General features: G+C 39.0%; 1 protein-coding gene across 1 annotated transcript in view; it reads left to right on the forward strand.

Annotated features, from left to right (window-relative positions):
* Window positions 1–13,098, forward strand: part of COL25A1 (collagen type XXV alpha 1 chain) — a 305,016-nt gene that overhangs the window by 206,447 nt on the left and 85,471 nt on the right. The window contains exons 11-12 of the mRNA XM_075287294.1: window positions 4,946–4,972; window positions 8,354–8,398. Of these exons, the coding sequence (XP_075143395.1) occupies window positions 4,946–4,972; window positions 8,354–8,398 (72 nt within the window). The remainder of the gene's footprint in view (window positions 1–4,945; window positions 4,973–8,353; window positions 8,399–13,098) is intronic.

Raw genomic sequence — 13,098 nt, forward strand, 5'->3', positions numbered from 1 at the left:
GTATATATTGTACTAAGGGTTGGGATGGGGTGGCACTGGGCATAATCAGATTTAGCTATTAGTATACCTTAGCATTAGCAGTCTACCTTATTGCATGGTAAAAATGGAAGACACAACAGCAGCAGCCATTGAGAGTAGGAGGCTGGAAGGGACATTCTACAAGAGTCAACTCATTCTGCATTCATGGTTATAGTGTTTTGTGTTATCTTGGGTGGCTAGGCTCTACAACAGGCAGTATTTGTGGCTGTCTCCGGGACAGGTTGTATAGTAGCAAAAATTAGCATGAGGCAAGGCAGCCCAGGGGCCACATCAAAGTCATGAGGCTATTGGATGTTTGGTTCAGTTTTCTCTCATTGCAGTAGAAAATAGGAAGAATCTCCAGTATCCATCCCTTTTGAATAATATCAATGGCTTTTCTTTTTTTTAGGACAGATAAAATCCATCAGTGTGAACAGGAGCATGTACTGCTATCTCATATTTAACCCATGCAGGGACCTTAAAGAGGACCTTTCACCATCTGGGGCACATGCGGTGTAATACACCGCTAGAAAGCCAACAGTGCGCTGAATTCAGAGCACTATCGGCTTTCACGTTCTGTGCCCCCGGTGAAGAGCTTTCAGTACCAGTACTGTAGCTCTTTACTGTCACAGTCAGTCTGGAATGCCCTTCCTCACAGCAGCGCCTATAGCGCTGTACTGTGAGAGCGCCTCCCTCCCCTCCTGATAATACTTGTCCATAGACGAGTACTGGGGGGTGTTCCTCACTGCTGAGCGTCATCGCTGGGCGGTAAGCAATGCCCCCTCTCACAGTACAGCACTATAGACTCTGCTGTGAGGAAGGGCATTCATGACAGAAGGGTGTTTCTGACAGTAAAGAGCTACGGTACCGGCACCGATAGCTCTTCACCAGGGGCACAGAACCAGAAAGCCGATAGCGCGCTGAATTCAGCGCACTGTTGGCTTTCTAGCGGTCTATTACACCGCATGTGCTCCAAGAAGTGAAAGGTCCTCTTTAAACCAGATAGGGCAAAAAACATGACCCATTTTCTAATTCCCCATATTCATGTATCAGTATGCTATCTATTTTTAGAGTATGCCAGATTAATTATGGCGTATTATGATGATGGATTGAGTTTCTGTGCTGATACCATATGGTTAGACACCAAAGTATTATTGTTTACTGCAGTACATTCCAGGAAAGTGGCCCGGTTGTAAGGTGTTAAGCTTCATAAAGCTCTGCACGTTCAATATGCTTACACAAGGCCAAAGGACTTTTTTAGCTTCTACCAACTGTATATTATTTTAACTGCCTTATTTATTTTGTGCTCTACTTGTTTTTATAACTGCACAGCATTCAGCTTCTATCCCTTGGCAAGAGATTAGAGTTTCCAGGTTTTAATTGATAATGTGTTTTCCTTACAATTCAGGTTAATATTGGCCAACCTCAACATCCTCAATGGAAAGGTTTAAAGCTGCTAAATCTCAATATAATGTACTATTTGAGTAATATTTATAATATCTGACACTTGCACTACACTGCCTTCTATGTTCCTTTCATTCTTAGAGTTCATAGACCAAAGCAGTTAGGCGTAACAGCACAAATGTTAGATTTGATCATATGATAGATGAGCATTGGCAGAGGATAGGACTTCCTGTACATCTATTGATGATTCGGCGGGTGGTCAGTGACCACATTTTGCTGATGTTGTCCTCTCATAATATGCATAAAGTGAACAGTTTTAGTTCTAGCACACCATAGTTTACGTTTGTAGATACAAACCAGCACATGGTAAGTGTGGGCCCCGTTACTTATTTGGTTTTTTGGCCCAGTAACTTCAAGTTACACCTCTGGGCATGTTTAGTTGCTAAATCTGTCCTGTCTATCTGTAATAGACCCCTAAAAGCAGCAGAAGCATAGAGGATGTTTATACAGTACAGTATTAAGCAGAGTTTCTCTAAATCCAGCAATGTACTTATATAGTAAAACACTTACCACAAGCAGCTGCAGTTTTTTCTCCTTCCTTCGTCTTCCCTTTTCATAGTAAAGCAAAAAATGAATCTCATGTCTGCCTTCTATGTGTGGATCTATATCTGAAATTACATTCAGTATATGAGGCGAGGTAGAGGGTGAACGTTGAGTCTGATAGAAATAGAGGCATTTTATGTAATAGCATATATTGCAAAGTCTCTTGTAGAACTGATTTATGGAAGTACTTTTTTTTTTTTTTTTTTTAAGATTACTATTATTTTTATCATAATGACTTCAGGTTTGTCCGGTGAAAAAGTTCACAGATAAATGATAGGCTTTTAAGAAAAGGTTATATGTTCTTTAATACCAGTTACAGGCACAGAATGAAAGATCACACGGCTTAATAGGCCATATGGACATACTGCAGAGAACTATTCATTCCTTAATGTCCATCCCTGCCATTTAATAGCATATCTCTCTATCATATTAATGTGATATTATTTCAGGCACTTGCGAGCACATGTTACTTCATGTTACTGCACTTTTATATCAGATCCTGCTACATTTTGGCAGTGTGGGGTCCACTGATAAACTTGCCAAAACAGTGTACCATCTGCTTCCATCTTTATCAGCTTTTCTCAAAGCATATCCTCTATTAATACCTAATACCTTATTCTTACCATGCATGTGCTGTGTATCAAATATCTACGCCAAGTAACCCTTACCAGTGGGAAAGTTCCTTGTTGCTTATAAGGATGTCATCGGAGTGTAGTGGAGAGATGAGGAACCTCACTGGAATTTTCAGAAATGAATGGATGTGTTCATCTTTCATGCAGTTCCAGCAAGCCCAACCCTGAACCACATGAAATTGTTTCTGATGTCCTTCCAGGGGATATAGAAGATTAGGGAACCTTTCTATGATCTGTACCACAGTGATGCCCTAACCTCACAAAACTTACACTTATTTAGATACATTATGTTATGTTGCTGTGTGGCGGTTGTCTCCACCAGAAGCGGTTTTCCTCTACAGCCTTGGTTGTCTTCTGTGGCCCATTTATAAAAACTACCTCTTCCTTGACCACATTGCATATTTGTTTTTAAATGACACCTCAATTTACATTGACGGAAATAACTTATTCCAAACAGTGTTCCAGTAAATAATACTGTTTTGCCAGAGGAGACAGAAAATGGATTGACTTTGGTTAAAGAATATGATATGTATCAATGAGCTTTAGTTGTTTCAGAAAAAAAAGTCTAAAATTTTGTAGATTTATGTACAAATGTGTCCACCAATAAAGAGGACCTTTCACCACCTTCACCAACTCTAACAAGTTTGTGTTGTTACCTTCCACACTCCAAAGAAGTACTGATAGGGAATTTAGATTTTTAGCCCTACTTGTTCAGTGATTGGTAACAATATCCGTAATGTGCTGAAGAAATATTTTCGTGAATAATAAATAAATCTGGAGATGTTCAGCCAAGAGGGAAGATAATGAATGACATGTTGAAAAATTTTGAGTTTATTTAGTTTGTATCTCTTAAAAGGGTTGTATGAGATTAAATAAATATGGCTATTTCTGTTCCTAAAACAGTGCCACATCTGCCCACAGGTTTCGTGTGGTATTGCAACTCAGCCCCATTAATTCAATAAAATTGAGCTTCAATTCCAGAAACATCCCTTGAATAGGTGCAGGCATGGTTTTCTAATGCTGAACAACCATTTTCAGACAGAAATTGCTTATATTATACTGCTTACAGGGGTCACAGTTAAATGTCAGCATAATGTGTATTGAAAACTTGGAGAACATTTAGCATTATGTTAAAGAAGACCTTTCACGTCCTCGGGGCACATGCAGTATAATACACTGCTAGAAACCTGACAGTGTGCTGAATTCACTGCACTATTGGCTTTTCCGTTCTGTGCCCCCACTGAAAAGTTATCGATGCCAGTACCATAGCTCTTCAGTGTCAGAAGCGCGTTTCTCACAGTCTGTCTGGAACGCCCTGCCTCACAGTGGCATCTATTGTGTCTAACGCCCCCCCCCCCCAAGCACTAGTCTATGGACAAGTACTGTCAAGAGTAGGGGGGGCATTCCTCACCACTCAGCATCATGGCAGGGCGGTAAGGAAGACCTTCTCTCACAGTACAGTGCAATACACAATACTGTCAGGAGGGGCGTTCCTGACTGACTGTCAGAAAAGCCCTTCTGACAGTGAAGAGCTATGGTAATGAGGGGTGTATTACACCGTATGTCCTCCAGGAGGTGAAAGGTCCTCGTTCAATCAACTTTATTCATATACAACTTACTGTTTGTTTATCTGTAATCTTGGGGATAAAGGGAACCTATCACCAGGTCTGGGTGCCCTAAACCTAGTAATTTCTGTTCTAACTATGACTCATGTAACAATTCATGTAAATTTAATTTGCGCCATTAAAGTAGAGGACAATACACCTCACTTCATTGAGCACGCACAGTAAATCTAGGTGTATTGACCTGAGTTTCAGCGGCCCAGTGGATGGGATATTAACACTGAATTGGACGAAAATCTGCTCATTCAATGCTGTTACATCTTTCTAAGAAAGATGTAAAACTAGTAACTCTTATTGAGGCACATCTTATTGAAATATCTGCCAACTAAGCATGTAAAAGTGTACAGTCTTAGCGGTTAGAGGATGGAGTCAAGATCCTTTTGAGTCTTGGAAAGACTGTGCACAGACATTAAAATGCACAGAGACCTAGACTAAGCATGTAGCGTAATATGATATAATAATATGTAAAATGTGTTATCAAACTACTTAGCAAGTTACATGTGCGGACGCCTGGTAAATATTATATACAGGAGCAAGTAGGATTCATTTTCATGAGTTGTGCTTATGTATTGTATATTGGAAATCATCAGTGAATAATAAATGGCATTTAACTTATATGTTATGTTATACAATGTAATAAACATTTTAAAAATATTTTTTTTTCAGGGTCCAATGGGGCCTCCTGGACAAAAGGTAAGATACTAAGCTGTAACTGCTGCAGAAGTCATTATTTCTCTCCTCGCCAAACTAGATCCCGGGAAGGCTGTTGAGGAATGGCTACTGTAGACCACAATCAGGCTGTTAGTTTAGTCTATAAAGTGCGCTTTCCCAAAATGCTGCTGTTTAATGTGAGACTTAAGATTTCCAATTTCCTCCATCATGGGAACCTCAAGCAGCTCAGAACAGACTGTTTTCAATCTGTCTGCTAAACTGGAGGTTAAAAGGTTCTTTTGGTTTCCCAACGAGACATGACAGGCAACTTGAGAAAATTTAAGTCAAATCTTTTTTTTTTTCCTTTTAGATAAAATTTCTAATTGAGCATGCAATTTATCATTGACATTTATCATTCTTTACTAAAAAAAAATAAAATCTGAAAAATGATATTTTGTCTATAAATGTCCCTGATAAATGGAGGCTCCTCTGAGATGGCATTCAAGTGTCTTCCTGACTTTAAGGTAACCAGAGAAGTCAATTCCTGCTGCTTTCAGTGTCATTAGCACTCATCGGGAACAGTCTCTTCTACAGGTTGACGGCGCAAGCCCAGGATTTATTTGATAGCACCATTAATGTGATACTAAATATACTCGTAATAAAAACATCAATTTGGCAGTGTCGCAATATCCTATTCAAACACAGTAAAACCTTAGAGAAAACGGTATAAATTAGCAGCGCATCATATTAGCTGGAGCTTCACCTGTGCGTGTGATTTTGGAGGAAATTAAATAAAGTTGCTGATTTCTATGGATGCTAGGCTTTCCTTTTTGTCATTTGCTAGTTGACGTGGCAAAGTTCATCCATCTACTAGGCAACATGGAGGCACAATTCACTTACAGCAGCAGGTTCCATATGTATGGCAATTTACATAGATGGATAGGAGTGTCTGGTGCTCTGCACTCCTCCAAGTTCTCTTGGCATTCTGGGGAGACCTCTGGGATTTAGCCCTCTCTTTGCAACTACTCTTTGAGAAATTCATGGCACGTTTCACCTGTGGCTACCAGAGTTTTCTCATTGAAATTGCAGTGGAGATGTTTAACACAAATCAGCTCCAAGGTGGCTTGGTTATACAAGTATGGTGTCCAGTGACTGCTTGTTGTAACCATGACTGCCTCTGACTAGCCTTAAGCGTTGATGGTGCCCTTCCACAAGAGCTAGTGCCCAGGTCTAAGTCTAACTAGCTAACTAGAACTACTTCAACTTTGATAGGACATTAGAAAACATACCCACAATGCGAAAACAAAGCGTTTTATATTACTTGCAAAGTGGATGGGATTCTGGTTAATCCCATTCACACACTGGAGAAAAACAACTGCAGCAGAAATGCTGTGGTATGTCAATTATACCTACGGAAATGCCGGAATATAACAGAAGCAGAAAGTCCGCAGAGGAAAACTCTGCAGACTTTCTGTGAAAAAACTATGCGGAAAGAAAACGCAATGCGTTTCTGCTACGGCCTTTTCCACAGTGTTTAGCTTTCCAGTGATGCGCTGCCTAAACCTAAAATGGATCTAGCACTGATGTCTTCCTCAGTGTCTCCATTTTACTCAGTGTATGTCCATGGATATGCCTGAACCCCTGATGTCTTCCAGATTGAGAACCTCTCTTTGCTGGACCCTCTGTACTGCGTATACCCAAATATAAAATATTAAATGGCATTATTGTAATTGATCTCGCAATGATCATGGTGGTTAAAAAGTAATGCAGAACTGGAGTATCCCTTGCTAATCATTTGTGAGCGACCATTTTTATAGTAAATGTCCCTTCAGTTAATTATTTTCTTAATTGGATTTAACAGTAAGGATCATTAGTATTCTTCTGTATACACTCCATGTGTACAGGGACAGAGGATTGTGGGAAAACCTGACAATCTATCCCTGAGCCCCTCACTTGTGTTTTCATCATTCATGCTACAGTTGCAGAGACCTAAGTAAAGAGGTGAGAGGAACTTTACCTCCTGTCACCATGGCAGTAATTTATTGGCCAGTTACAATGTGCTACTGTAGTAGAATACTGCCAGACGGGATCTTCATGCCAAGTCTCTGGTCAGAAAAATCACATTATGCATAGATCTGTTAATGGAAGGAACATAGGTAAAGGCTTTTAAATGTGTCCCAGCATGAATGTATTTTTTGTTGCCTTGTGTTTTAATAATTGGTTGTGTAGTGTGAGTATCAATGTCAGCTACATCCGGCATTAAATGAAATACATTACTACAATTATTTCTGGGGTACATACAGATTATATTATTGTCATAAACTCCTTCATCATCATCAACTTCCTCCTAATTTCATTTCATTTTCTGTATAGGATTTATTATATGCAATTGTATTACATATGATTTCTAACTATTTACATTAGAATAGAGCTGTATGGCAACTATATGCTAATCCTAGAAAGAGAGGTTTATAGTTGCATATATAAGACATCCGTTATCTGTTTTTCAAATATAAAATATTTTGATCTTTGGTATATAAGTTTGTCACGGTATACTTTTTGTGTTTCACGTTTGTCTTAAAAAAGTTTACTGCAACAAGAAAAACTATCCATACTTAGATGTTCCAGATATATAGTGTACCCAGAAAACTTTTTTGGAATATTACTGCATTATAATGCCTATTATTGTGGGTACTGTACATTATAGGTCTGTATATTTATAAATTTTTATACAGACAACTATTGACAACTTATTGGCAACTGTATGGTTACATTTGGTATGCACATGTCCCTTCAATTAAGTCTTCTCTGTATCTTTTAGTAACTGAAGTGTTTCTCATTGTAATCTCTGAGATACTGGGGCATATTTATCACTATAAATGCAACACTTTTCTACAATTCTGGTGCATGGCATTTATAACCTATTTATGAACAGTGTGTGCCAAAAAAACCCCTGGAAAATACAACTAGATGATGTCATTTCATTGTTTCCGAAAATCCTCCTTCATGGTCGCACCAAATATTCATATGATTTAGAATTCTCTTTTGTTCATTTACTTAATTTTGTTGATTGACAAAAATAAACTATTAACACATCTATTTTTGAAAACATTCTTATTTTGTAGCATTTTGCTTAAACCTTTAATACAGTACAGTATATCTTCTGTCCAAGTTACCTCAATGTAGCTACAAATTATATGTTACATAAGTAATAGTATAAATATTCAGTAATTTCACTTAGCGTCCTCTCATGGTCAGTATTGTTCTAGTACTTGATGGACAAACCATTTAACATGTCTATTATACACTCCAGATAATAAGCTATATATTGTTGCAGTTACGTTCTGGTTCATATACAAGAATTTGTTTGTGATTGCTTGTCAACACTAAAAGCTAAATTTGTCAACATTGATTTACTTGTAGGGCTCTAACGGAGAACCTGGTGCTCCAGGAATTGACGGGGAGAAGGTAAACATAAACATGATGTTATGTACTGTAATTTGATGCACACCATTGTATTATTCGGTCTGTTACATAGATTTATTCACTGTTATTTGCTAGACATATCAGAGCTACAATAAAGTAGTGCAGCAGGGGCAACACAGTAGCTCAGTGGTTAGCACTGTAGCCTTGCAGCGCTGGAGTCCTGGGTTTGAATCCTGCCAGGAGCAACATCTGCAAAGAGTTTGTATGTTCTCCTGGTGTTTGCATGGATTTATTCCCATACTGATAGGGAAAAATGTACATGGTGAGCCATATATGGGGCTCTCAATCTACATTAAAAAAAAATAAAGTAGTGTGGCTGTAATTTGGGCGTAAATGGATATGCATCTACGGATGTAGCCAATGCCAACTAATCTTCTGATGCTTTATTTCCCATAAAGTCAACCCTCTCCCGCTGGCACTGCCTCTTTAATTAGCACAGTGAGTGGAAGCGAGAGGGGCAAGGGCTATTGTTTAGCCTTCAACTACACTAAGTCTTATACTACGAGCAATATAACACTTAGTTTGGCTAAACAAAAGCCCTTGTCTTTTTCTCCCCCAACCACTGCTAAACAAGGAGCCAGTGCCTGTAGGGTGAGGGAGAAGGAAGAAGTTGTCCAGGTATACTGCTAGCAATGGCTACATCTGTATTTCTACAACCCCCCCCCCTTGTCTCCCACCATCACTTCCAGGCAAAGTCTAAATGAAACATGGCACATGTGTATGACCCCCTCAATTCAGTTCTATGGGACTCGTGGAAACAGCTAAGTGCTTGCTACTCTGAAGATATGTGCATGTTCCAGAAGTACTGTAGGACCATTTATGGATATCATGGTGGAGTGTGATCACCCCTTTAATATGCCTAACTACTCCATTTCTGAGATGTAAGTGAGGAAATGAGCTTGACATGCTGCCTCTCTGCTTCAATAGGTCATACTCTACCCATTGACCCTATGTATAACAAATGTTCTCCTTTGACACTCTGACAACCCATATTTTCTTTGCACTCTACTATATGTCTCCAAATATTACTATTATAAGACTTTAGTAATGGAGTGTCCTTGCATATGTTTTACATTAAATCAAAGCAAATCTGGTGACAGAAGAGACATTTGTGACCCTTTCAGATATCTGTCAGTTCAAGGTTCTCTCAAATCCAGCATCCCCCTAAAGTGTTCCATTGCGTGCCAAAATCACTTTGAAACCTGAGCCAAGAAGAAAACCTCTTCGCTTGTTGACAAGGAAAGGAATAGTGAGCTCTTTAAAGCTGTAGACTCAGCCAAAACTCTGTGGCTACTGTTTAACCACAAAGGAATAGAGACAAAATGGGGTGAGGGCCAGCAGCCCTAGAAATCATGAGCTGTCTCCAGAATGTAACACAGAGCAGACTGCGGTTCATTTACTAAATAGGTAAAAGTTATTATATAGACTGGTTAATCGCTAGGCAAATACAAAACAGAAACAACCTAGCCAAAGTAAAGACAAACAGTGCGGATACAGATAGTTCACTTTATGCATTATTGTCATCATAAACCAAAGATAAAATCAGAAATCCAGTCGTGTGATCTTCTTTTGTTTGTAAATTTGACATATGATTAGTTAGACAGATTCTTGTCATGTAACTGCATTGTTACCTTTGGCTTCCACCACTGCCTGGATCCTTCTGGACATGCTCTTGATCAGATTCAAGCATGTCTTCACCAAAATTTGATGCCAGGTCTCTTCTATATTTTCCCAATGTTGATGCATACTGGTACAACTCTACCCAAAAGTTTTTGATTGGGTTGAGGTTGGAATATGGGGGCCAATCCAGCACCTCTACTTCATGTCACTGAACCATTTCTTTGCTTATCTAAACAAATGCTTCAGGTTGTTGTCCTGCTGGAATACTATGTCATCCTTTTTATACCCATAGTACTCAAGTGTACAAAGTAAGTAGTCTTGTAGGATACTCACATATAGCTCAGCATTCAGACCACCATCAATCAAGTATCCAACACCTTTGGCTTTGAAACAACCCCATAGGCTTCCTCCACCAAACTTGACAGTTCAATTTCTTGATCCATTAGCCCCCTTCTCCTTTGTTTCTTCTAGACCCTGCTATCAGAGCCCAATCTGTTGACTTTCTGCTCATTGCTTCAAATCACCTGTTTCCAGTCTTCTTCTGCCCAATTTTTTCCCACTTTTTTGCAAGTATAAGAGCCACTTCACCTGGCATGCTTGTCATTCCAGAACTGATAGAACTCTGATATTTTGCTTAGACATCCACATTTTGGTTTTTGAATGGATGGATGGACTTCATTTCATATTTTCCCAACTGTCATGGCACTTCATGATATAGTTTGGCAATTTTCTTGGTCAAGAGACCACTTTTAGAGCTAGATGATGCTGGAAAATCTTTTTCAAGGCTGAGCTTTGGTTTGCAACATCAACTTTTCACTTAGGAATCAACCTAATAACATGTTGAGCTATTATGGAATGTGAGAACAGGTTGTCATTTGTAGTATACAGTACAAGAAGAAAAAGATTGTTCCACCTCCAGAACCAAAACTGTAACAGTTACACGACAAGAATCTACATAACTAATCAGATGCTAAATACTTGAAAGTCAAATTTAAGTATGAGATAGCCAAGATGAATGCCCATAAAATGATGGTAGTCTCAGGTTCAAAGCTGTAGAGGATGGTGAGATATGGTGCCTGAAAGTCACAAGTTCAAAACATTGTTACCCTTTTGCTTGTCAGTGTATATACCATTGCACTTCTTACAGTAAGTTTTCCAAGTTTAGTTAAAGAAGACCTTTCATGTATTCTTTGTGGCATATAATATATTGCTGCAAAGTTGATTCCGTTTGCAGTTATGTGCTACGGTCCCAGAGCTATCTTCTATAGACTTGTACTGTAAAGGGGGGCATTTCTCTCCCCTCAATGATGACACTGAACTGTGAGGCTGGCCCTTTGATGGGTAGCTGCAGCTAATGACACCAATATTTCTGGCACCAGGGCATGTACGTGAAAAACGGAAAGTACGCTGAATTCAGCACAGTCAGCTTTGCAGCAATATATAATATGCCACATACTAGAGGACACGAAAGGTCTCTATAATTCTGCTAAATAGTACAAATAGTTTTGCTTATGGTTTTCCTTTAATTGTTTTAAAATTATAATAACCAAGATGGAATTTAATAATTGATGTTACATTTTGTTTGGAGAATTAATTATTTAACTCATCTGATGTTAATTCATCTGGAAATTGTTGAATTCTAAAAGAAGGTCATACCCATGTTCATGAAAAGAAGGATAGTTTAAAAGGAGAATGTTGTACAAGTGCGTTTTATATACCTGATCCATTTCACTTTATACCTGGACTTTTTTTCTAATTTTATATAAATTGTATGAGGATAGGTAATAAATATCAAACTCCCTGAAAATCCCTTAAGGCTAAGGTACCACTTAGCAGACCACAGCATAAAGCGATGCAGGAAAAACCACGACGCAGTGCATTGTGGTTTTTCCCGCAACGCTTTTCACAGATAGTCTGCAGAGATTTCCTTTGGGGACTTTCTGCTTCCTTTATACCAATAAGGAAACCGCCAGTGTTTCCACAGGTGTAATTGACAGGTTGCAATTTCCAAAATCGCACCGGTTTTGGAAACTGCAGCGATTCTGCTGCGCATATTTTTCTGCACTGTGTTGATGAGATTTGTTAGAATCCCATCTGCTTTGTAGTCACTTTTTTTGCTGCATCATTTCTGCTGTAGCCAAACCGCAGCGTCTACACCATTTAGGGCCCCGGCCTAATAGACTGTTTGCACTGCAGACTTTTTCTGTAGTATGTGTTGAAGAGACCTTTAACAAAATCCCATCCACTGTACTGTTACTGTACTGTAGTGGCTTAGCCACCAGCAATTCCGCCATAGCTAACCTACTGCAAACCAGCCCCATGTATCCCTGGCCCATATGTTTCTGTAGGTATAATTGACATGCGGTGGTTTTGAAAATCACAGTGTGTTCAATGCATGTATTTTTCTGTAAGTTGTGGATGGGATTCGCTTGCAGTGACTGTAAAACACTGTGTTTTATGCCTCATGGGGCCCCAGTTTAAAGGCTGAAGCTGAATTTTACAGTACTTGCAAAGTAAAGGAAATTTTGGCTAATATTATCCAGACATTGCAGAAAAAAAATCAGCTTCTGAAAAGCAGCGTTTTCAAAATCACACTGTATTAAAAATACCAGCAGAAAAGCTGATGTTTTCCCTATAGGTTTAATAAGAGAATAAAATCTTCTGTGAAAAACTTAGCAAAAATGCAATGAAATGCGTTTCTGCCGTGGTATTAACCACAGTGATTTTTGCAGTTTTTTTTTTTTCCACATGGGGCCTTAGCCTTTGACAGGTATACTGCAAGCCAGGTGCCTTAATGTATGTACAGATATTTATCTCCCCAAGTGTTAGAAATGTTTGCTAACTAAATCTGGCATCGCATTGGTCAGTTTTGCAATATAATCATGAAGAACTGGATTATGTATTGAAAGCTGTCGGTTGTTTTAACCATTCAGTCACAAAATACTTGAGTATAGCAATCCTGACAGGTGATTGAATCTCTCCTGTCAGGATTGAGATATGTGATGTATAGGTTTATATGGTGTAGAGTAGAGTAAGGCTCCGTTCCCACGGAGTAACGCACC

This window comes from Leptodactylus fuscus, chromosome 1 (assembly GCF_031893055.1).
Source record: "Leptodactylus fuscus isolate aLepFus1 chromosome 1, aLepFus1.hap2, whole genome shotgun sequence".
NCBI classification, from domain to species: Eukaryota; Metazoa; Chordata; class Amphibia; order Anura; family Leptodactylidae; genus Leptodactylus; species Leptodactylus fuscus.